The 25,090-nt window shown below is 48.5% G+C and overlaps 2 protein-coding genes across 3 annotated transcripts; both read right to left on the bottom strand.

The window, feature by feature from the left end:
* Positions 1-217: 217 nt before the first annotated feature.
* VTCN1 (V-set domain containing T cell activation inhibitor 1) lies at positions 218-5,954 on the bottom strand. Its single transcript, XM_033514806.1, has 4 exons — positions 5,889-5,954; positions 2,864-3,284; positions 1,059-1,337; positions 218-415 (listed from the first exon to the last, which is right to left on the bottom strand). Exons 1-4 carry the CDS (start codon positions 5,952-5,954, stop codon positions 270-272), a joined length of 912 nt encoding a protein of 303 aa, XP_033370697.1. The 3' UTR covers positions 218-269.
* A 6,314-nt stretch (positions 5,955-12,268) lies between these two features.
* On the bottom strand, positions 12,269-22,043 carry TRIM45 (tripartite motif containing 45). 2 transcript variants are annotated; one of them, XM_015627175.3, is made up of 6 exons: positions 21,344-21,767; positions 18,482-19,215; positions 17,352-17,481; positions 15,441-15,555; positions 15,104-15,230; positions 12,269-13,693 (listed from the first exon to the last, which is right to left on the bottom strand). In XM_015627175.3, the coding sequence occupies exons 1-6, from the start codon at positions 21,667-21,669 to the stop codon at positions 13,542-13,544; spliced, it is 1,584 nt and encodes a 527-aa protein (XP_015482661.1). In that variant the 5' UTR covers positions 21,670-21,767; the 3' UTR covers positions 12,269-13,541. The 2 variants fall into 2 exon arrangements, with proteins under 2 accessions (XP_015482661.1, XP_033373144.1); XM_033517253.1 differs by lacking the exons at positions 12,269-13,693; positions 15,104-15,230 and having other exon boundaries at positions 15,462-17,090; positions 21,344-22,043.
* Between the last annotated feature and the right edge of the window lie 3,047 nt (positions 22,044-25,090).

The following is a 25,090-nucleotide window of genomic DNA, read 5'->3' as shown; positions in this document are numbered from 1 at the left end:
GAGCTGACAGCTGATGGTGTAAGAGAAGGATCACTGTGGTTGCAGAAAGTGACGGGAGAAGCCTGTGGGAGGGACAAGCCATGTGTCCCACCTAAAGGTGGGGATGGGGAAAGGAGGGGCAGAGGGGAAAGACACATTCTCCAATTCTGGCAGGCTTGAGGTAGGTCTGCTGCTGTAGCCAAGGTCCCTAAGAGGATCTATGTCTATTGTACGTATATGAGTTTCCCTTCCCAAACTTACCTGCAGGTCCAGCAGAGTTTCCAATTGCTTTATAATGACAGCAGGTACAAAGGAAGCAGAAGCATCCAGTGACAGGCTGGAAAGGAGGATGACACTGACTCTGCATTCAGGCTCACCAGCTGCAAGTTAGTCACCTTTGTAATGCTGAAATCTGTAGCAGAAGAATAGTGAGAGGCTACCAGAGCAGGAACACAGCAGGGAAGGCAAATAAATTGTGAATTTATTCCTTCTCATTTTTCTGAATATGGATGATGATGGACCCTGCCTCTTGTACTGGAGACCAAATGAAGTCCTGGCTGTAGAAGCATTATGGCCCTTCTCATGTAGAACAGGAGAAGATACTCAGGACCTTTGGAAAGTTTGATTTTCTGTGAGTAAAATGGCCTTTTAAATAAAGAGATTGGGATAGAGTCGGAGATATTGTCATCAATAACCACTGATGGACCTGTTGGTTTGGTACACGAATGGGATCTAAGCTGAGCTGGTTAAAGAGTCAAATGATGTGGGTTTTGGTTGGTTGGTTTGGGTTTGGTTAACATTCCAAGCAGTACACTCCTTTGAAGTGTGTCTCTCTGGTCCCCTGGCAGTTCTGTCCCCATTCCAAGCTTACAATACCATGAGAAGCATATAAGACAGCAGGAGCAAACTCATTCCCTTTCCTTCATTGCCGGGACAGAGGGAAGTGGTTGGAATAGCCATGCTTTCAGACCCATCCTTGACTGACACAGCTGCTGCAGGAACCCCCTGGTGCACTAGGAACACTGCTGAAACTCTCCTCTCCCCCATGCCTGTCATCTCTGTGTGGTGTTGAACCCTACCTGTCACTGTGATGCTGCCCATAGCCTTGGCAATGCTGTTTTCAATCACACAGGTGTAGGTGGCATTAGCAGTGACGCTGTGCAGGAGGGAAACCACCCTCACAGTGATGTTTCCAGGGTTCAGCTCGTATCTGGTGTTGGCAGTGTGGGACAGGCACTCCCCAGTGTCACTGTAGGCCGTCCAGCGCACGGCAGGGCAGGGGAACCAGTGCGGGGCTTCGCACTGCAGTGTGTCCCCATGGCTGCTGTTCTCCACCTGCACCACGGGCATGCTGAAGGCTTTGGGAGGGAAAATGGAGAGAGTCAAAACAAGGCAAGTGATAGGAACCTGGCATGAAATACCCCACTGCATCTACCAGTCCCAGGTATTTCTAGGCTGCTTGCTGCTTAGCAGCACAGCACTGCCTGTAGCCACGCCAGAAACAGGCTCAGACAGAGCTCTGTACAGGTTGGGCCATGGGAGGATGACTACAAGGGATCTAAACATAGCAATCCAGCTTGACAGTATCTGCTGAGGTTGTGGCACAGCTTTAGTGGTTTTTAGTTTTTATTAATGAGAGAAAGATGATTCACCCTCTTCACTCACTGAGAAGGGGGCCTGACCAACACCTACAGCTTCACAGAGCTGCAGATTTGTTAAGGTTGGAAGAGATCTTTAAAATCAAATCTAACTGTTAACCCAGCATTAAGTCCACCACTATACCATAAATGCACATATTTTAAATCTCATGGGATAGTAGGGGACTCCACTACTTCCCTGGACAGCCTGTTCCAGGGCTTGATAACCCTTTCCCTGAGCAAATTTTTCTTAATATTAAATCTAAACTTCCCCATGTGCAACTTGAGACCATTTTGTCATCCTGAGCAATCCCCTGCAGACCTGGAATAAGGAGGGCTGTGCACAGCCAAAGCACAGGACAGCTGCCTTCAGTATTCATCAGCTTTGGCTTTGGGTGGTAGGATCTGGTGGTGAACTGGTGAAAGGATGAGCTAAAGGAAATCAGCTAAAAGGAACATGTCTGTCTTTCCACACAGAACAGGCATTACTATGTTGGAAATAAAACCCATTACACCATTTCACATTTTCTTTCTAATGCCTTTCTGTGTGGATTACTTTAAACACCCAACCAAGAAACACAAAAGCAGGCAGATCCATAGGGCTTCAAGGAGGGATAGGGGACATTTGCAATCCAAAAGCCTCTTTTACTTGGAGAGTTCTGAGGACTTTTCCTCACCCAGTTTGAGCTGTAGGGCTGCAGTTCTGGCCTCAGGGATGAGAGAGAGGGTGCAATGACTGCAGTCTGGAGGAGACCCTCAAAGGGTTCATCCATCAGTCTCAACATGAGGTGGCTGCTTGGGAGGTGACTTGTTATTACAGCCAAATTCATCTCACTGGAAGAGGCTGAAGACCTGGTGGTTTCCAGATCTCTCCTGGATGACTTGTAAATATGTAACATTTCAGATAACTATGATATCAGAGGTCTGTTGCTTTGGTAGTAATTTTTTAAAAACTGAAACTTTAGAAAAACTGAGAAAAATACATTAAATATGCTACAATATTTACTATGCAGCACTTCTGGCTGGACATGTATCCTAACTCTAGAGAGAAAAAGCTACTGTGTTATCAAGATTATAACCTTACCTGGAACAAGCATGTCAAAAGATGGAGTAAGGCCATAAATATCCTTGCAAAAGCCAGAAAAATACCTACTCAGAGGTGCAGCACCATCATAAGTGCAGGTAGGTTCAACCAAGGCACACGAGCACATGTTTTGCAGCAGGATTTTGTTCCTTGTAGCCCTCACCTCCTGTCCTGTACTGCAGCACCGCTGCCCCACTCCCTCTGGCTGTGGTGACGGAGCACTGGTAGGTGCCAGCATCGGAGAGCTGCACATCCCTCAGCTCCAGGGAAGCATTCCCACCGATCACCTGGTCCACAAACACGGCCGTGCGGCCCTGAAATGACGGATCTTGTCCTTGCAGGTGGTCCTTCCCACCCTTAAACTCGTGAACCAGCCCAGCTACTCCCTCCTTGGCCCACTGGATTGCTATGCTGTCCATCCGGATGTCAGGCTCAAAAGTGCAGCCCAGGATGCTGCGCTGGCCAATGTTCCCTGGAGACGTCAGTGCCGTCACACTGATGGAGTGTTTTCCTGCAAGGAGAGAGCAAGGAGGCTGGAGAAAGGTAAGGCAGCAATCCTGGAGAAAGGCCAGACTGCCCTGTAGCTGTCATGGACCAGACATGAGGCTGAAAAGGAACTGGCACACGGCAAGGCCACCGATGGCAGCTACCAGTGCTGCTAGTAGGGGCAGCTCCTGTGGACTGCATGCCAAGATAAAGCACCGTATTTCATTAGCAAAAGAGTGCTTCAAAAAGTAGCTCTTCTTACATGTTTGAGAAGAATTCATGTGGTATTTTCTTGCTTACTTATATGCATAGGGATCTTTCTCTTTGCAGTTGCCAGAGAAGCATGATTTTTGTGTTTTCTTCCTTTATGCAACAAAAGCGTGATTGGAAGGCAGAGAAATAGCAGCTCTTTCCCCCTTACTGAAATACAATTATTTTTTTTTCATTTAAGAAAAGTCAGCATCTTAAATCCTAAGCTGTGAGCCTGGGAATTCCCAGAGCAGGCCCTCTTTCCCATGCAGCCCTTCCCTACCCATCCTAACTCAGCACATTCCAAGAAAACTGTATTTTGCCCAACACCAAAGCAACACATTTTTGTTGTCTCTGAGAGACCTGGGAAAGGTGTCCCATCCTGGCAGATGCTCTCTGATTTCATAATAAATACCATCCCATCATCTCATCCTGTCTGGGAGGAGCAGAGTATTTGCAGGACTTTATGTGTAGGTTTGGAGCTCCAAGCCCAAGGAAATTTCAGCTGACACATGCTGACACCTCCAGCAGCACAGGCTGCACTACACCTGCCTAGCCTTTGTTAAAGGGTGTTAAAGATGAGGCACTTCCACACATGATCACACCTCAGCCTGTGCAGGGGGTGGACACACGGAGGTAGAGGCAGGGCAGAAGTTCATCACCCCACCAGAAACTGCAAGAAATCTGAGCAGTCACATACCTGAGACACCAAAACCAATGATCAGGGTGATCACTGCAGCCAGGATGACAATGACTGTAGTCATGCTATTGGGGAAAAAGGAAAGGACAACATTAGCTCAGAGCCCACCTCCTTCACAGCCCATGCCTGTACCATCCATCTGCAGAGTTGTCTGCAGGAAGGAGGTGGAGGCAGGTGAGCCAGAGACCCAGAATGAGGTAGATGGGTGAAGCACATGACCATAATAGTGATGCACATTCAGGTGAGCAGCACCTGTCATCAACAGGAGGTTGATGAGGAGGTTGATGAGGATGTCAGTGAGGAACCCATATGGCAGGGGATGCAGGCTTTGCCTTTGAGAGCAGGCAGCTCTCAGTGCAGGATGCTTCTCTCTGCATTCCCTGGTGCATAAGCAAGTCAGGCAGTCCCTGCTGGAGCTTGTGAGTGACCAAGGAGTGAGCAAAGCAGAGAGGCCCCTGACCCCAGGAGACACCATGTACATGTGCAGGAGGGGTCTGGAAACAGGGCCATTTTTTTTGAGGTGGTTGGATTTGGGATGCTCCATGTGGAAATGGGTAATGTTGAATGAGAGACTGAGGAGGAGAGGACTACTTGCCAAGCCACACAGGTGGAGAAGAAAAGCAGTGTGTCATGGATCAGCACAGCTCCAGCCTTGCCAAGCACAGCCTCTCTGGCACAGTCCAGCTTGGACAGACCCAGAAGCTTGGCTGGGTATGGACTCCCACCACAGCCAGTGGAGCTGTCATGTGGTCACAAGCACATTTTCCTGTGGACTGAGGGGTTGTGGCAGCAAACTCAGCTCCCAGACAGAGCAAGCCCTGAGGCAGCTCCCCACAAAACCCACAGGTCCATCCTGAGGCTCATGCCCAGCCGTCTCACAGAGACTCCTCACAGAGAAGCCCAGAGAGCTGCAGGCTGTGAGAGGTCACAGCCCTGCTGCCCACACAAAACCAGCTGCTCTGCTTCAGCAGCATTTGCTGTTTTGCAGCACACTTTGCCAACACACTGGGCAGCCTCCCGCAGGAGAGTCCATCAGTGTCCCTGCAACCATGGACTCCTCCCACCACTGATGTGTGCCTGCATCTGTGACTTGCTCAATTTCCACAGATGCCACGATCACAGGGCTGATAAGGAACTCAAGAGAATTGCACCGTGTGAACAAGCCTCTCCCAGAGGGAACAGCAGGGAAGGGAGAAAGCTAAGGTGGGTTGAAAGAGGGAATAGAGAAAAAGGGAGATGTTACAGACTTGTTTGCCCTCCCACTGTCTCCCTTGCACTCTCATCCTTAAAGCCGTTGGGAAGTTGTCTGAGGAAACCCTGCTTGCACATGCTCAGAAGAGATCAGAACTCTATTTCACCAAAGTATGTGGTATATCCAGATAAGGGTTTGTACAAATCCATATACACATTCACATCCACACCAAGGTCTGCCTAGATGCCCCCAGAGCTGGGAGATGTCACATTTGGCTGGCAGAAAAGCCATGAATATCATCCAGCCATGGACACCAGACAGCTGGGGACCCAGCCGCTGCCTCCCCTGAGGGCCTGCAGGATGGGGACTTTGGTGGCTCCTGTGGATCCTGCAGCAAGACAGCTTCCAGCAAAGCCCTGGCATTCCCCACGGGACTCAATCCCAAGTCACTCCAGGTCCCAGCCAGGCTCACCGTGGGACAGCCTGTGCTTTCCTGTCCTGGGAAAGATGCCAAGTGTCTTGTGGATGTTGAATGACATCCATCTCCTTAAGGAGTTTTACCAATTTCCACTCTGGGAGTTGATCCCAGAGCAAGATAGCTGCTATAAACTCAGCCACGGTTGTCATGACAAGCCTCAGCTCCCACGCCTGGGAAGCACAAAGCAAGCAGCAGCCACACTGTGCTCTCACACAACAATTGTGACTCACCTTTATTGCAATATCATACAATCCTTCTTCCCAAGGACAGGCAGGGAAAAAAGTGCTCAGACCGAGGGATGCTGCCAGAGGGTTACAGTAAATGCTAGGAGGTATGGCAGGGGGACAAGCAGCCAGGATGTCTTCCTGTGCAGTCCCTGAATGCTTCAAGTGCCACCACACTTGCCTCTGGTCCTTGAAAGGACCCTCTGGCCTGAACACCACCTCTGCCCTCACACTCTTCTATCCAAAACCATCTTCACCTTATTCACAAACACAAACCAGCACAAACAGACCACACCAATGTTTTTGGTCCTGTGCTGGTGCCACCTGCCCCCATAGCTGCAAAGCTTTGCTAGAGCACCAGCAGGGCTGATTGAAAAAGCTGCTTATTTGTCACAGGGGGAATGGCAATTTTGAGTATACAGATGCCACTGCCTACTTCAACATCCCTTGTAAGGGACAAGGAGAAATCAGTCCCTCTTGAGTTTCCTCTGCAGAAACTGCAAGATCCAGGAATCACAAGATCCTTACAAACATTTGCTGTGTGCCCACCGTGTGTAACAAGTAGATCTGGAGTGCAGAGTGAAGGAGAGGAACCTGGCATCCTAGCCACATGTTGGTGGTAGCTGTGTCTTGCAGTAGTCCACTTCAAGCAAAAAGCAATTTTCTGTGCATCAGCACCTCTGGTACCTCCAGTGTTTCAAAGGCACAGAAACAGACTGATGTAGGTGGCTGAGGCTGCACCAGTCGGAGCCCTGACACCAGCCTCAGTTCCCAGTGCTGACTTGGCAGCCTGTGGGATGCTCTCTACCTCCTACCCTATTTTTCCTGTTCCTCACCAGCCAAACTCGGAATCAAACTAGAATCAAATTTGGCATTAAATTAATCCATTCATTCCCTGCCTGAATGCTGCCAACCCCACAGCCTGGGGACAGGGAGAGGCTCACAGCCTGGTTGCGACAGGCAGCAGTCCTAAACCTCCAGATCTCTAGTTCCACTTGGACTAAGCTTTCCCTCAGGAATGGGCTTTGACCCCTCAGGAGGGTAAAAAAAACCTGGAAGATTAAGATATTGAAGGTCCCTTGTCTTCCTCCTTATATCAAAATTTACTGTGGAAAAAAATGGCAGTGGTAACCCAAACCAACAGGGTTTTTATTCCAATATACAGCTGATGATCGCAGAACCCAACTTTCTTCAGCACTTCAGGGGGTTTTGTTGCTGTTTTTGTTGGGGATTTTTTTGGTTTTGTTTCCTTGGTTGTTTTTTTTAACCTGAAATCAGCAGAAATCTCCCACTGCTTCTCTGAAACTTCCTGGGAAATTCACCCCTCTCTCTGGTCTGTTTCTGTATTTCAGGATTAGCCTGAAAAGCAAACATCCCTGAAGGAAGCCTCCTTCTCCCAGTAACCTGCTGCCTGGCAAGGCAGGCAGAGGCACTGGCAGAGCAGGAGGAAGGTTTTTAGAGCAGCAAGGGGATAGATGTGCATTTTTTCACACCCATCAGTAATTCCATTTCCCCAACAAAGGCTGGCTGAGAATAACAGAGCTGGTTATTGGGTGCATTCCAAACACATGCCCAGAGAATGTTTACACTCTGACATTGTGTCTACAGGCAGCCTCACTCCTGGCAGTGAAAAGGTGAAGATAATATTGCTATTTAGTCCTTCCTTGATGCTCCATGCGACACAGCTCATGTGTGAGGTCTCTTCTGTTCACACGTGGCCTGTCCTTCTCCCCACTGCTGTTCCACTCTGGTGGGACAGATACTGGTAACAGCTGAAACCTTTGCACAAAATAAACGCTATCAGGACTGTCTCACACACCACTGGAACCTCTGTCCCCATCCAGCCTGTTGCTGTCTCTGTTCAAGCAGTGAGGTTTAGATAAGAGTTCAGTCCATATTCACTAAAGGATGAAAAATTTGCCATTTTATCCACCTGGTGGGGGTTATTTTCAACTAATCAGGAGATAAGGGTACAGGGTACACATTTTTATGACTTCTTTTTCTAACTGTAGTTCACCAGCACTTGGTCAACAGCTCCAAAGGAAATGGGGTCATTGAAATGAGAGGCACAAAACACTTCGGGAATGTTTTCCTGGCTCTTACTCCTGAAAGAAAACTTCTGGAGGATAGTTTATTTCTCCCTACAGCAAGATGATGTGATAGAAACACAAGCAACTGTCTGAGGACCAGCAGAAGTAGGGTGCCCTCCTCAGGCCATTGAACCCCCAAAATACAACAGCAGAAATACACCCTTCCTCAAGCATTGCTATCCCAATCTACCACAACATTCAACCCTAGGATAGCAAATTCTAGCAAATGCAGAGTTCTAGGACATGCATCTCCATCTTGACTACAGTTGATGACCTGCACATTGGTGTCTGATACATACATGGCCTTACAAATAGTATAAAACAAGCTCTGCTTGGTATTTAAGTAGCTTGAGTGAGTGCAGTACAGTCAAGCTGCAAAGAACTGCTGTCTTGAGAGCTCCTGGCAGCAGGGTGAAACATCCCAAGAGAATGAAAAATGCAATTGCCTCCCTCCCCTCTGCCAAGGCAAGTGCAGATAGTACCATACCTCCAGAAAATGACCTGGCCTTGGGATGCCATGGTCACAGCATCTATGGAGACAAGTCAAACACCAGGTGCCTGAAGGTCCCACACTGCTCAGCACAGCCCCTGCCTGTTGCATGATACATCCTCACAAGTTGTCCTGCTTAAATAACTGAATGCAGCTAAGGAGAGGTGAGCCCAAGCACTGAACTCTCAGGAACGAGGAAACACTGAGCATCTCAATTCCCCACCCCTTCCTCAGGGCAGTCATAAGCAGGGAGGCCTGGTTAGACACTGGGGCAACAGGAGAGACCTTCTACACATCCATTTAAGAAATATGTCTTATTTAAGACAAAAAATAGCACAGCTTGTGGTTTGGTAGCCATCTAATCCTGGGGTTAGAGTGCACAGATGTCCCAGGAGACCTGCAGCTTACCCATCACTGAGGGGCTGTGCTCTGTGCTGTGCTGAGGCTCCTGCAAGCTCAGCCGTGCTCTCAGCAGCCCCTTTTCTGACTGCTGTTTAATCCCACTGAACTCCTCCAGGACAGACCACCTCTGCCCCCCGAGGCAAGCTCCTGCTGCTCTCAGGTCTGACAGTGTGGTGCACTTCGGAGCATGTAAAGGAACAAAACTGGCACCTGCAGGACCCTGCAGGTCTTTCCTCTGGGTTTGGTCTCAGATGAGGCTGGGGGCAGGATGAACAGCTTTTGAGCATAACAGGTTGAGAAAGGCAGAGAGGTTGTAAAAGAGTAGAAAAGGGAAGGCAGCTTGTGCCACCACGTTCAGTTTCCCTAAAGGGAACCTGTGTATCCTGGCATCTACATCTGGACTGTGCTCCAGGGAGGATGGGAAAAGGGGATTTTTGACAGATAGTTTGTAGCTATCTCCAGCAAGTTTGGGTGGTTAGTGGGAGTGAACAGCCCTGACATGCAGAGCTGAGGATACCCAGAGGAACTGGGAACAGTCCAGCACCTAAAGAAACCAAACTACTTTCTCCGCAATAACCAGAGGTTAAAATCAAGACCAATCAGTACTGGTCAGTGATGATAATCTGGAAAAAAAAATCGTCATTATTTGTCAGCATTCTGCTGATTGTTATTAAGCCTCTCATAATTTAGCAGTACAGTACAAGAAGCTAAGAACAGCTCTAAGCCACAGTGGCCCAGTGGGAAATGCACATTAAGAAATATCCTGCTGCCCTCGGTGACACTTGGTTAATGGCTGTGGTGACACCTGATTTACAGCTGTGTGCAGTGGGCAGACAAGGTGTCCCCTTTCTGCACCAGTTAACTCCAGGTCAGCCACAGCACACCCCATTGCACAGTCAACAATCAGGTTACTTCCATGTTGGAAAAACACATCTGCTTCTCAGGCACAGGCAGCCCCAGCATGACCAGGGCAAGTCCCATTCCCCAGGCCAACACCACGTTCATTTCTGAGCAGCTCATGCTGCAGAAAAACCCCAAGAGGTGCTCAGGATACTTCCCAAAGAAACCAAGGGTCTGTGACTACACAATCTGCCCAGCTCTTATCAATCTTGAATTTATTAGCAAATCCAGCCAAATGTGACAGCAGGATCTGGTCCCACATGGTCTCTGAGAGTTGGTGAGCACCTGGGACACATCAGCTGCCTTCACTGAGGAGAAGGCAACAGCAGGCACAAAGTGCTACCAGCTTTGCTGGGCCCAGCAGCTGGTACCCTACAGAAGAGTTCCCCTGCTGGGAAGTTCACACCTTATTTCAGTGTCACTGGAATGGTGCAGGAGCTATCAGTGAAGGAGAAGGTGGAGTTGTGGCAAGCTGACCAGCAGCCAAGTTTGACAGAGCATCCCACAGAGGTGTAGGCAGCCAGCAACTTCAAACAGATGAAAGCTTTTCTTAGGGTTTGACCCAAAATGCAGGAGATCTTTCCAGCCTTATGATCCCACATCTGTACTAATGATGTCAAGAGGTGCTTGAGAAGCACCACAAATGAGAATGCTAGTGATCTGCAGGGATGAGAACTGGACACTGCTGTATTGGCAATATCTGTCCTCAGCCTCACCTGCCTGTGAAGGGAAGCAGGAAGCAGCAGCACTCAGAACAAGCCATTGTCTCTCAAAACAGGGAGGTGCTCAGCCACCCTGGGCTGTGAACACACACAGTCCTCCACACCTCGTGTGGATCTGTCCTGACACGGCATTCCCATCAGGGCAGCCCTGTCAACCACCTTCTCCTATGGGAAAAAGAAGCCCATCTGAGCCAGAATCTGCTCCTGAGATCTTCTGGGACAAAATAGACACTTGTGAAACAGAGGCACAAGCACAGTGATGTCACCGGCGTGCTTTGCCTCTCAAAGGAGAGATAGCTTAGCCTGACCCTGACTCCAGAAGCACCCTGGAGTGCACAGAGTCTTTCAGGCTCCAGGTATCCTTCCAGGCTTTCCATAGTCTCTGTTCTTCATGGTTTCTCTTCCAGCTACACTGTTTTTCCCTACTGAGGGAGTAAATCCTCTTTTCTTGTCTCCCAAAGTCCCTGCCCATGTTCATTTTTTCCCCAAATTTTGGAGACAATTTTATCAAGAGCTTTTGTCCTGGGGAAAAAAATATCAATATCTACCAGTGCAGTTCTGTCAGCACTGCAATCGTGTCTGTCTTGAAAATACCTTTATTATCTCAAGAACCAGGTGGACAGAAATAACATCATATAGCCCAGCAGACTAACTACACTTCCTAATGCACTCCCTGACCCAGGTGTTTACCAGCAAAGCACTGGAAGCCCATCTTGGGAATGGTTGTTGGTGTCCAGTGTCAAAATCCAGCAGATCAGAAGGATGTATTAATTTGCAAAATATTCTGAATTATGAAGACTGAGGGCAAAGACTGCTGGCAAATAATGGGAGGATACACCAACCTAGCCCCCAGCCCTCCCCCCTCAAAGTGACTAAGGTCATTAAGTGTCTTTTATCAAGACGGTTCTTCAAGATATTCTCATGCACAACAAACACCAAGCACACAGTGGTAGCTGGCCAATACTTCCTAATCCCTGGGACCAACTGGACCTTGTAGTCTAACAAAAACAAAAAATCAATACCAGGGCCTGACCCAAGTTGTCCAAAAACTGCTCTGCCCATGTCAAATGGAGAACTGCAGTTCCCTGAAGGGTTAAATTTCACTGGTGTAATTCTGACCAACAGCTTCTTGGAAAATGTCAGAGACAGGGTGTGTAAGGGATACCTAACATAAAAACACATTCCTCTGTCTGAGAGGACTAAGATGTTTTTAGTCAAACTATGTGCCTAGAAGGTAGTGCTGTCCTTATGTGTTCCCTCTGCAAGACAGCATGGAGGCTCTGAGGAAAAACAATGCACCTAGTAGGGTGGGTGGGGGGAAAGAATTAGGAAGACACAAAAATTTAGGCAATTCAGTTTACATCACATTCTGCACTGAGCATTCACTCTATACATAGCAAGGATGAGAATGAGTTAGTTTGTTCCATTAAAGGTTAACTTAAACAAAACATTCACTTTGAAATTTCAGACTCAGCAACTTGGAGATTTAAACTGCCTAGCCTTCCCTCATGACAGGGATAATTAATGGATGCTTAATGGAAAGCTATAAACAGCATTTGCATAAGGATATCTGGGAAGAAGTTCTGGCTTTGTAAGAGGAACAAACAACAAATGAGAGACTTCTAAGGCTGAGTACAGTGCAGGTTTCCACTATTCCACAAGCCAGCTGTCATAATGCAGAAAGCAAGACCCAGTCCTTGCTGTTGACAGTGCAAGTGACATTCCTCTTCTTGAGTAACCAACAGTGGGACCTTTGTGCCCAGCTCCACAGGCAGAATTAGGAGCTCCCAGCCACACACATCTACTGACAAGTTTACCCTCAGTGCAGTGGTGTTTCCAGCCTCAAGGACAAAAATGTTTTGTAAAGGAAGGTATTCAGGGTGTCTGCTTCACCCAGGCAAGCAGCTGGCAGCAGCCAGCAGGGTGGCAATTCCTCTTCCAGGGAAGTGCCTCTTCTTCCTCATCACAGATGCCATTTCCCCAGCTATGGGTTGGAAAGTGCCTTGCCAAGGTTGCACAAGCCAAATCCAGTTTTGCTGTGTTCCATCTCCTGTGCTCCAGCTCTGGACAGACAATTGCAAACTTGTGTCTGTGACTCCTAGTGATGCTCAAACTGCCCCAGATCTTCCTTTGGCGAGCAGGGCACTCTCCTGGCTGCCCCATCACACCCAGCAGCACTGTGTCCCACATCATTTCCATGGAGAACATACAGACCAGTGAATGATACTCTAACTCCTGTTCCTATCAGTGCCATGAAGTTTTCTGGGCCTTCCTGCAGATAAATTACTAACTCACCTTGCCCTTACTTTGCAGGCAGGGTATAATGAGACCACAGTTTACCTAGAGGAAGTGTAGGAGTTGCAAGCAAAGAGCATCTCCCAGAAGCCTGACTCTGCTATGTGCACACATCCAAGAATGTACATCCAGATGTATAACCAACAGGAAGGCAGAAGCCTTATTCAGGTTGCCAAGCCTTTCCAAGGCATGACCACAAGCCCTTTGGAATGTGTCCCAATGAGCAGCTTTACCCTCATCAAGAAGGACAGCAGAGGCTGTTGACCCTGCAGAATAGGACACATCTTGACCCTCCTGTGAGGTAACTGCTCAGACTGAATTTCCCCTTAGAGCATGTCCCCATGGACTAAAAGTCCTCAGAAGTGTAGGCAACAGTACAATTCCCAGAACTTGCTCCTGTTTGATCACAAAATAACTTTGCATACACGCCCTTGGGTGGAACATAAGGCACTGTTTTATTTTCCCTCATCCCCCCCGTCTCAACTCACACCCATCACACTGTTTGCTGGCAGCAAAGTTATGCAGGGATCAATCACATGGATCCTCATGGATCATTCTGCTCCTGGAGCAGGCAGCAGCAGTGCCCTGGACTCCCAGGAGCTCACCTGGCAGCTCAGAGTGCAACTGTCCTGAGCAAACTCCTCTGTGAGGTGTCACTGGGTGGCCTACACAAACACTCTGAGCTCTCCTTCACTTGTCCACAGCATGACCAGTGGTGGCAGCCAGGGTGACCTTTGTGTCCATGGCCACAGCCTTGGTATCCACCTGCAAGAGAAGAGGCACCAGCAGTTCAACCCAAAGTGGACCAGAAGATCCCAATGTGTTATAGGCTTTGGCCCCAGGACTCCTTAAAATGTGCTGATGAGAACACAGCGTATTCAAAGCCAAAATTGCCAGGACCCAATAAAGAAAGAGCAACTCATCTCAATGGCTGGGGAAAGCTGATGATTTCCATCCCCTTGGCTGTTGAATAAAACAATACACGAGCATTCAGAACCCCATGCCAGCTGCTTGTGGCTATGGCCAAAGATACAGATCAAGAAAAAGGAAGAGGTCAGTTCTATCCTAAAAGCACACAAAACACAGAATGGCACACGCTGGTGAAGGACATGGAAGATGGCTGGGATCAAACAAGTAAGGGAGTTGAACTCTTGTCCTAAACATGGAGTGAAGCTTCTCCAGAGCTGGTCACTGTGTGACACAGCCCACAAGCTCCCTGTTATAAATGCGTATCATATTATTGGCTTTTCACAAATATTACAATGAATGTTATTGGAATTGTAGATTAGAAAATTTTGTTGTATTAATATAGTTTCCTTTATTTCTGCTATTGATGGAACTTAGAAATAGTGGTATAATATGTATATGTTAGGATATAACATGATACTAAAGCATACACTACTTTTTTGTTTATATAACCCAGAGACTAAAAAAGAAAATAGTCAGAGACCCCCCTGTATCCTAAGATTACCCTGTCCAGATGAAGACAAGCAGCCCTCCAAGCCCTCCAAAGGAAAAATTTATGGCACCTGTTATCGAAGAACATAAAACCCAGTGGCGCCTAGAAGACTGATCTATTGGGAAGGGGGAGCAAGGAAAAACTAAACAGAGGAACACCAAAAATCCTAAGAAGAATGTCTGAATATGTATGAGAATTTATGGATATGTAGTAGGATTCTGTTTTTAAGGGACAACCCTTTGTTAGTAAGGTGTGCTCTCTTGGCTGAATGCAGAGACACCTGGCCATATCTGTATACTTTATTTTTATCTCCGAATTGTCTTTTTATTAAACTTTTAAATTCTACTAAAAAAATATGTGAATCTTGTTTTTCACACTCCCAACACACCAGCACTGGAACAGGACCACTGTAGGTGCAATGCTGCTCAGCCTCACCCAGAAGGGCTGAAAAGCTGAGGTGCCCTGCCCCACCTCTGCACAGCTGGCTCAGGTCTCTGTCTATGGGATGTGCCACAAAGACCCTTCGTGTGTCCTACTGCATTTCTCCCTGCTGCAGTCACCCCACCAGAACATGTGTACGCAGTTCACCACATTCCTGGTGCATGTCCAAGGTGAGAGGTGGGTGAGAGTATCTCCTCACACCTCTAGCCACTAGGGAGGAGCTAGTGCAACAAACCCTCCGGATCCCAGCAGCGTGGGGAGAGCTGAGCACCCACCTGGCATGGTCCCACCACAGGCACAGCGAGCGGCTTTCTGGCCCCCGCTGGAGCAGAATGTGCAGCAGTGAAACACCCCCTGGTGCTCACGGAACTTGTGCTTCACCATCAGAGTGAAGGGGGAGCCCTGCAGAGGACAAGCAAACAGAGAGCTGATGCAGTGGGTGCTGTCAGATGTGTCTGCATTCTCAGACACCATCTGCATGACCCTGTGAGTCACAGATCACTTTTAAACTGCTACGTGGTAGAAGTAATCCTAAAACAGATTTAAAACAAATACCTAAGAAAATAAGAGTAGGTAAAGAAGAAGCAGTGCAGGAGAAACAAGAAATGCTACCTGCACATGTTGCCCTTTCACACAGACGCAGACAGCATACAAGCCTTGCTCCTCAGGGCTGTAGGAAATATAGTAGGTCCCATCACCATTATCACACACTGTTGGCTTGACTGTGCTGTGAACAGTGGAGAGAAATCCAAGAAGTCAGTGACTGGCAGAAAATTGTTTCAAATGTAAACCAGAGTTTGGCCTAGACTGCAGTACAGTGGCTTTCACACCTCCCTGCTACTGGAAGCTGCAATTACCATACAAAGGAAGTCACACAAAACCAGTTGCACTGCAAGGGTTTGTAGCAACCCACAAAACAAAAATGCACAAGGTGACACACAGCACACTTGCAAGTCAGATTATCCCATCAGATAAGAGCTCACAGAAATGGGTTAAATACACAGCTTCAACAAGCAGTTACCTCCAGAAAAACGCATTAAGACGACAGGATATAACAGGGTAGGTTTGAATCACTTTAACCACTGTCCCAACAGCACTGACCCCGACTCCTCCCTTCAATGCTGAGGAGTCCTAGGTCCCGGATGGTAAACTCTCCCTTTTCATACTGAAGCTCTTTGTGTTTCACAGGGAACCCTGGTGAACAGAGTGCTAGACAGAAAGCCTGAGCTGGTTACCGGAGGATAAACTGCCTGCTCCATAGGAAGATGGAAAGCTTTTCACAGACAATTATCAGGCAGCTCTGCATAGAGCAAGGTGTTCTTGCTAATCCCCACTAATTAGTCTCCTGGGCCCCATGACATGACAGTTTATAATCTGTATTCCCCACCCCCAACACTTCACATCAACGCAGCTGCCTACATAATTTCCTGTCATGAACTGTGTGGTGATACTTCGTGCTCTTCTGCAGCTGTTGTGCCTCAAAGCAAAGCCAGGCAGCTTTCAGCAACCTATGTAGCAACTGCATACAAAGAGCAAGAAATGGAGTTAATGTGGCCACAGCGACCTCCACCCCACCAAGAAAAATCCTGAAACCCCTCAGGCATGCAGCTTCCTACATCATAGGTGCACTTATGGAAGGAAGGTACACTGGAACAATATTCTTGGACTATTATGCTCTATTGATAAGCATCTGTGCAGCCAGCACTGCTTCTCTGTGCTTTGTCAACAATAGCAAAGGGTTTTTAGCATCCTGTCCCTTTTTTTTCATCAGGTCATCCCATCATGGGTGTTCCTGGAACAAATTAATGCTGGCATCTGGTTCCAGCTACTATAAAACAGTAGATATTTTTCTCAACAACTAACCCACAACTGGGTTTGCTTTTGTGCCTGGCTGTTCTTTAGTGACAAGTGTGGTCTGGAAACAGTTGTAACTTTTTCTGGTTGGTCATTTTCCTTGTGGAAATACTGAGAAGCTCAAGTGCAGCCTTTCCTGGTTTTGCTAAAAAGCCTTAAAACGTGTTAATGTCAATGCTTGCAACTACAGGAAAAAGGACAAAAGCACAACACAGATTCTTTCTCCAGAACATGAAGAGGAATACTTCCATCAGCTGTGAGAGGTTCGTGGGGTTGGTGAACTCTGTGTCTGACTTGTGACTGTCATACAGGGGTTGCAATGACTTATACGTATTAGGTGTTAACAAAAGCAGGAGCCCCAGGTGTCTGCCGGGAGGAGTGAGAAGGAACAGCTCCCTCTGACCGTGCCTAGCAACACACATGAGGAGTTGACTCCTTTAAGAAGCCCAAATCACTCAAAGACTAGTTACAAATCTCAGCAATCACTGTCCAGCCAAACCAAACCAGTCAGAAGCACAGTGGGGAAAAAGAGTCGTGCCTTCTCCTCTACAGGCTCTGCCCCACATGCTGAAGCACATCCTCCCACCCTCCTAAGCAAGCAGGGAGCCAGGACCAGGGAGGCAGAAAGGCTAAGCCAGTGATCAGGGATTTCTTGGGTGAAATACCCACCAGTCCCTCTTGTCCTTGTGGGTGATGGTGACCCGCACAGCCTCTCCTCCCCGTCCCATGCGCTCCCCTGTAGTGTCCCTGCACAGCAGGGTAAAGCCACTCAGCTGGTTCTGACGGGCACTGTGGTAATCTGAGGGGGAAAAAAAACCAAAACCACCAAACCAGAAAGAAACAGAACTACAAAGGATTCAAGTCAAGCCATGACTGCTACCTCCCACATATTCTGCAGAGTTGCAGCCCCATCAGAGCACAGCCAAGACTTTGCTTCTGGGTGTACAACTTCTTCCACTCACAGGGAAAAATCAACATATGATGGGTATCAAGAGAGAGTGGAAGCCATAGGTTCTGGGAAATGTCTGGCAGGTTTAGGCCAGAGATCTGTATGGACCACGGGGGTCTTTTTGAATGTCACTCTATGGCCTGGAAGCTGGCACCTTCCCAGAAGGCCTCAAGATGCACCATGCAACCCAGAGGAAGAAGGAACAGCACCCCACTGTGCCCCAGAGAACTCAAGACCTACAGTTTGGCATGGAAGGGATCTAACAAGTCCTGTGTCTGTCTCATTTGCCCTGCACAGACATTACATCCCACAGAGCTGGCTGTGCTCTGTGGGATGGTCTGAACATCACCTGTTTGCTGGCCCAGCTCCAAGCCCTTAATGAGCAAATATCCATAAAACCATCAAGGTTTTCCCATAGCAATCTCAGCAGAAGCTGTAATGGGAAAAACTTACTCTGGCTTACTTAAAAAAAACTTAATGGGGATCTGCCTGGGCTCATGCTGCAGAACAGCTTGGACCACCTGCTAATCATCATGTCCTGCTACTGCAGGTGCCACTCCCATTCCCTGAGTGAGCCCTTCTCATGTCTCAGCCCCATGCTGAGGTTGGTGGTGCTGTGGAGGGCAGTGCTGCATGCTCTGCACATCTGGATGAGAATGCAGGGATGCACATCCCTGCCCAATACAGCTCCCACAGGCAGGCAATGCGACCTCTGCTGGGGCTCTACCTCTGCCCCTGGTCAATGCCCAGATAGCAGAGAGCCAACAGTGCCATGTGGGTACAGAGAGCAGAGGAGTGACTTCAGGGAGCAGAGCACTTCCATTCAGCTGCTGTACAGCCACCCCATTACCTTCCCCATGCAGGGTACATCTGGCTGGATCAACCACTTTATTGAGAATGGCCCCAAAAACTTCATAGCCACAACACTGCCCTGCCCTCTCATGGGGGGAGAACTGGATCCTGTCATCCACACTGGGGTGGGTGCTGTAAGCAATGCTGTTGAGCTTTGTCAGACGGCTGGACACCACCCCTTTGCTGACGAGGATCTCCACATCTGAGCCACTCATCAGCAAGTGCTCTGTGAACTCCACGCCTGTCCTCATGTCCAGCAGCAGCTGCTGCAGCTGCGCTTTCTGCAAGTGCAGCAGGTTTTCCTTCTGCACCTTCAAGTCCTCCAGCTGCTTCAGCAGCCGGTCCCGGTGCTCTTCAATCGCTTTCACGTAGCCCTTGGCAAACAGGCAGATCTCTGCGGCCACAGTCTCTGCGCGGCTGCGGACGGCGCTGCCCATCTCATCAACCTGGCTCAGCACATCCTCCAGGGTGTCCATGTGCTGCTGGCTGTCCTTCAGCAGCTCCCGCAGGGTGTCCCCGTGCCTGTGGATGACATTGCTGCTGAAGTCACAGGGGTGCTGACGGTGTCTGCCCAGAACACAGTCCTGGCACACAGGCTGGTCACACTGCTCGCAGAACAGCTGGAGCTCCTCTGTGGGATGGGAGGGGCACAGGAGAGGCTTCCCAGCCTGGCTGCAATCCTTGGTGTTCTCCAGCTCTGTCACAGCATGGGAGGCCGTTTTCTTCTGTCTCCTAGGCAGGAGCAAACACCAATCGCTTTATGGATGTTGGATACAAAAACTGTGACCATTTGCAAATGCCCATTTGCAACAGGCTGCAAGTCATAGTGTGCACTGCTCCCTCCTGTCTCCACTGAAATTCCCTGAAAGGAATTGTGCTCTCCTGAGAACTAGGCTCCCAAAGAAAGAGCTCATAAGGGGCTGTTCTCAGGCTCCTGGAGCCTCCCTGACTGCATGGTCAGCACTGATTTCAAACACTAATGCGAGTGAGCTCTAATATCCCTTAGGGGAAAATCCAGGCCACTGCCAGAAGACAGTCAAACAGTAAAACATTTAATATTCCAAAAGTCAAACTCGGCTTCCTTCTGGTTGCCAGGTTATGTCCTGCTCAGAAGAGACCAAGGTTGGGACATGAAGAACCTGTAATAACCCAGACATCTACCATGTCACAGGGCAGCACTAGAATATTTCCACTCCGCTATTCTGGACACTAGGAGTTAGTTATTGAGAAGGATGTAAAACCCCCTCTCCTTACTTGTCTCCTGCACTAATGACTTGTGGCAGTTGCAATGGGAGCTCCAAGCCACAAGCAAAGATGTACTCCAAGGACCAAGCTCTGCAGAGCTTGGTCCTTGGAGTACATCTGGTAACGCAAAGCAACCTCACCACAGGCTCTTATGCTACTCCTTTTGCTTCCCACTAACCTCCCTTGGATCCACCACATTTTCAAAGACTTCCAGTCTTGTGTGACTTCAGCTTAAGATCTCTCTCACTTGCTCCAAGGAGCACAACCATGGCACTCAGGACCATAGAAATCTTCCCTACACAACAGGAAATCTTTTCCAAATGGTTTTGCTTAGCCCTTGTTCTGCTCTGACATCAGCTAAATCAAGTGAGAGTCTGTAGATGCCAGTGAGGTGAAAAAACAATAGCAGTAAATACTACAGGAAGTGGGTCACAGGGACAAATTTTCTGCTTTCTTCCTTCTGGAGTTATCCCTGGCAGAGCAGCAGGCTGCTATTCAAGGTCTCTTATCACTCTTCAGCAGCTCCATAGGGTATGAGGCATTAGCTAATCAGAATGGTATGCTGAAAATTACACCCTGGAGTGGAAAGGTAACTAAGAGCCTAAACCATTTTCCCCCCGCAGGCACTAGTATGTGTAGGGGGGCAGGGCAGGGAGGAATATATCTCAGTTCCTTCTGGGGAAAGAATTTGTTCATCAAGCAGAAAGGATCAGCAAACATGGAGGGAATAGGCTGAGTTGCTTAACCCAGGCTGAGGCCTCCCTGGCTTGTGCTGCTGGGTGTTTTTCTGACCCTGCCTGTCACCTCTTTGCTTCATTTGCCATTCAGCCTTTACATCACTTTTCTTCTGTAGTGCTGACTGTCCTCAGCCTGGCTTACAGGCTACTGCACCCCTCTCCTCTTCAACTCCTAACTGCTGCAGTTACCTCTTCTTTCTGCAATAACTCTAGCTTAGCAGGCAAGTACATGGGTTGATCACCAGCAGGTAGCAACCACACTAGGTAGGACTTGCACATACCTCCTTCCACTTTGCTCAAGGGTGTCTTTACACATACACACAGTAAATGGTCCTGGAGGTGGAGAGAGGCAGAGCAGCAACTAAACTTCCCCATTTTCCTTTGGGAGATGTGTCTTTTCCAAAGTAGGACAGTACAGCAAGTGAGGCTCTTTTCCAGCCCACACCCATACCTGTTGCCCAGTGATACTAAACTGAGATGCAGACCAGCACCTGGACATCACTACAGGCAAAGGGTGGCTTGATTTTGGACTTTGTGGCCAGTAACATTGCTGATGGACCTATTCCCAGGAAGTTCAAGAAGCGTTTGGACATCACACACAGGCACATGGGATTCCTGAGGCTGTCTTGGGCTAGGACTTGGATTCCACGGTCCTTGTGGGACCCTTCCAACTCCAGATACTCTGTGATTCTATGCTAGCAGCTCGCTTGTCCCCACCTAAGTGCAGAACATCCTGCGAGCATCCTCTAGGCAGGGGTGGGGAGCAGTGGGTAAAAAACTGGGAAACACGCCAGTTCTTGTTCTGGCTCGCTTAGTGGGTCCCTGCCCGCCGCCCCCCAGCCGCGGTGTCCCCGTGTCGCGGCCCCACCGCCCCTCACCTGTGCGCCCGGCAGCAGAAGCGGCACAGGCGGACGCCGCAGGTCAGGCACCGCCCGGCCGCCGCCCCGTCGGCGCAGAGGTCGCACCCGGCCGCGGCCCCGGCGCGGCTCCCGGCCAGGCAGTCGGGGGGGAGCTGCCCCACGCCGCCGGCCGGCAGCGACAGCTCGGCGTCGCACACCGGGCACAGGACGGGGCGGGCGGCGCCCGGCGCTCCCGCAGGCGGCCCGAGCCGCCGCAGGCAGGGCTCGCACAGCGAGTGCAGGCAGGGCAGCAGCCGCGGCGACGCGCAGGGCTGGGCGCACCCTGGGCAGCGCGGTCCCGACATGCCGGCAGCCCGCGCGGCCCCTCACGGACGCGCCGCCGAGCATTCCCGTCGGGAACAGCCCGCGCCGCCCCACACCGCGGGGTCGTTCCTCGCCCCGCCCCGGGAGCAGCGCGGGAGCCGCGCTGTGAGGGGCGGGGGCTGCCAGGGGAGCCTGCCGCTGCCTGCCCCGCAGCTCCTCCTCCGGCGAAGGGGGCCGGAGAGGATCTGGCAGCCCCCTTTGTCCTCGTCCCCCTCAGCGGGGCGCGGAGGGACAGGCCCGCTGGTCTCCCCCCGCTCTGGCACCTGCGGGGTTGTCTCCGCCGCTGGTGTGGGAAACGGCCCTTTCCCACCCCACACCGCCGGTAGATCATGTTTCCACTTATTCCAGTTCAAAACTTCCAGGTTTACCGCCTGACTGGCCGCCGCAGCCTCTTTGTCGGTCTGCCGGATGCCTTCAGGCCTTGGTAGTTTTTTTCGGATCACTGGAGAACTCGCCGCACGGCTGAGCGAGAGCGCTGGAATTTTAACTGGACACTACAAGGCGGCCGGGCTTCCTGCGACTGCCCACCGGGAAGGGCTGGTGGCTGTCTTCATTCAATGCACCTGGGAAGTAGGAATACTGCAAAAAGTAGGCTTGGAAAGCCCAACGTCAGTCAAGTCCTCCCTGCACGATGCCCCCTTGGGCTTTGATGGCATCTACACGGTTGCCTTTATCAGTCTGATGTGTAAGCTCTTCAAACACTGAAACCAATTTTCCTTATTTTGAAAAAGCTCTTTTCCATAAAGTGTCCTCTAGTGTACCACATTCAGGCTTAATAACTGAACTTTTTACCACCCTCTCCATTAGTCTGCCCAGGATATTAAGTATCTTACCAATGTAATGTGAAGAGCATTTGAGACTTCTGGAGTTTCAGTTTCCTAAGTCAGAAATCAACAACCAGGAAGATCTCCAGTCAGGTTTTTGTTTTTAGAACCAGAGAGTCCATTTACAGAACAGTAGATAAATACTTAATATCAGTAAATAAGTAAATATTTCCTTTGTAACAGATGTCAATGCCACTCTGATGCCCAATGGCTTAACACAGGAATCATCATCTTCTGATATTCTCAAACGTTTCTGTGTCTTTTATGTTGTAATAAAGATCAAAGTTTTAGGTCATGATGAAGTTTTACAACCTCAAAGCAAATCAAAAAGAAGAAAGATGTTCCAACAGCCCCTTCTTCAGATTAACTATTAGCAAGTGCAGTGGTTGCAGAGTCTAGAGAGGATAAAAGCTGCAGTAATTGTGAGCTAAGGTGACTTGATAACAATATTCAATATTGTTACAAAGAAAGACTGGTTCTTTTAATCATGCCAGAGGAAAGAACAGTAAATAGCCCTGTAAACATGGGTGTGGGAAGAAAACAGGGATAGTGCTATAATGTCACCTTTGTGCAGAAAAGGTGAGCTACCTAGAGAACATCAGGATCTTCCATCGCTGCAGAGATGGTGGAATAAGCCATGACTGGCAGTGGCAGAGGAAATCTAAGGGTCCAGCCCAGCTGATCAGGTTGGAGCACAGATCACTGCTGAGTAATGTATTTATGAGTTACCAGCACAAAACAGGAGCACTCTTGGGGTGATTAGAGGAAGTTACAATGAAATGGGCTGGAGAGAATCATCAAGGGCACCCTGTGAGACTTGGGGGAAGAAAGGAAAAGCTTAAATGCAGGAAAAAAACCTCAAAAAACTAACCCAGTGACCCACAAAACAGGAGCTGCATTAGTACAAACTCATGATTCACCTTAGTTACTTTCCTATAATACTGCTTTCTTGGCTACTGTTGGTCAGTAGAGGAAGCCCCTGTGCCACTACATCCTAAATTGTGGAAGGCAACTTAATGGACATGTAAACTGGAGCTGAAATACCTTCAATTAAGCACACTGGTCTGCAAAGCACTGCAAGAACTTGACTGAGAGACCCTCTCCCGCCTTGGATTATTCAGAGTTTGCTTTTAACTGATCAAAATCTGTGTATGAAAAAAACAATGTGTTAATTTATATACACTGGAGGGCAATAAGGGAGCACAGTTACATAAATGAAGCAATGAAAATGCCATTAAAATTAAGCCAATATTTTCCTTTTGCCACAAGAGTTGATGGATGGCTAATTATTCTCGTTTGACCCAAGATTTACTTGAAATGAAGTCCTCTTTAAACTTGTTTTCCTGCCCCCATTGTTAATCTTGTCTATCAGAGCCTCCCACAGTAGCTGCTCTGGGTGAGCTGTTCTTTCCCCACCTTACTCCCACTGCCAGCTCCTTCCTCTTTTTCCTGTTTATCTGCTTCTCATTTCCTATCATCAAGCACTAGATCATTACACTGTGATATGCGAGATTTGTTTCCTTCTCCCTTCTCATCAAGGACTTCTAACTAATATTTCTATTGTATCTCCTAATTAGCCTCTCCTGAGGCAAGCTTTATGCTGCTTTCCTGTTTACATTTTTCTGAAAGAATATTAGTAAAACTTTTTATAGCATGTTCAAAAAACCTTTAAAGCATGATTTCCTTCCTAGACTCTGTGAGTGGTGTGGGAATAGCCCATTTATTAAATATTAAATTGGATGCCTCATGCTTTCCTGTCCCTATTTACTCTGATAAATTTGGGGAGTTGTTTCTGGATATCCTGCCATAAGGAAACCAATAAACTGAAAAAGTGGTGAAACAGAAGTCAGTTAGTGAAGGAAAGCAGAAAAGTCCAAGATGACTTGTTGATAAAAACCTGAAAACTCATCAAAGTGCCAGAGCTTAGCTTAATGGCAGCCAGAGGAGTGTGGAAAATTACTTATTTGAGGAATTTACAAAGAAAAGACAAGTACTGTTGGCTTCTTTCCTGTTGACCAACAAATCGTTTTGCTGTGAATTTGTTAGCCCTGGGAACTACAGCTTTTCAGAGACTTCTCTGAACATAGCAGAGTTACCAGGCTTGGTCTGGGAGTACTTGATGCATCCATTACTTGTTTCCACACAAACTGTTTCCAGCTACCCAGCTGACATCTCTTCCCCTTTATATCAACCTCATCCAGAAAATCCAACAAAGGATTTACAAACATCTCTCAATTTAGGCAGAATCTCTCCCTCATTCAGCTAAAGATGCATTTGAAATTATGTGGCATTTGACTGGTTAGAGGAGCATTTCTGTAAGGCACAGAGGCTGGTGTCATTCCCAGCCCTCACCTTTTGCATCCAGCCTGATGCCCACAGACTCACCATACTTTGAGCAAAGAATTTCTTCCTAACATCTAACCTAAATCTCTCCTTTGCTAGTTTAAAATCATGGATACATGTTTTAATAAAAGATCAAAGTTTTAGGTCATGATGAAGTTTTACAACCTCAAAGCAAATCAAAAAGAAGAAAGATGTTCCAACAGCCTTCTTCAGATTAACTATTAGCAAGTGCAGT

Source organism: Parus major, chromosome 1 (assembly GCF_001522545.3).
Source record: "Parus major isolate Abel chromosome 1, Parus_major1.1, whole genome shotgun sequence".
Taxonomy (NCBI): Eukaryota; Metazoa; Chordata; class Aves; order Passeriformes; family Paridae; genus Parus; species Parus major.
The sequence above is the reverse complement of the archived record's forward strand: the minus strand, read 5'-3'. Positions and strand labels throughout refer to the sequence as shown.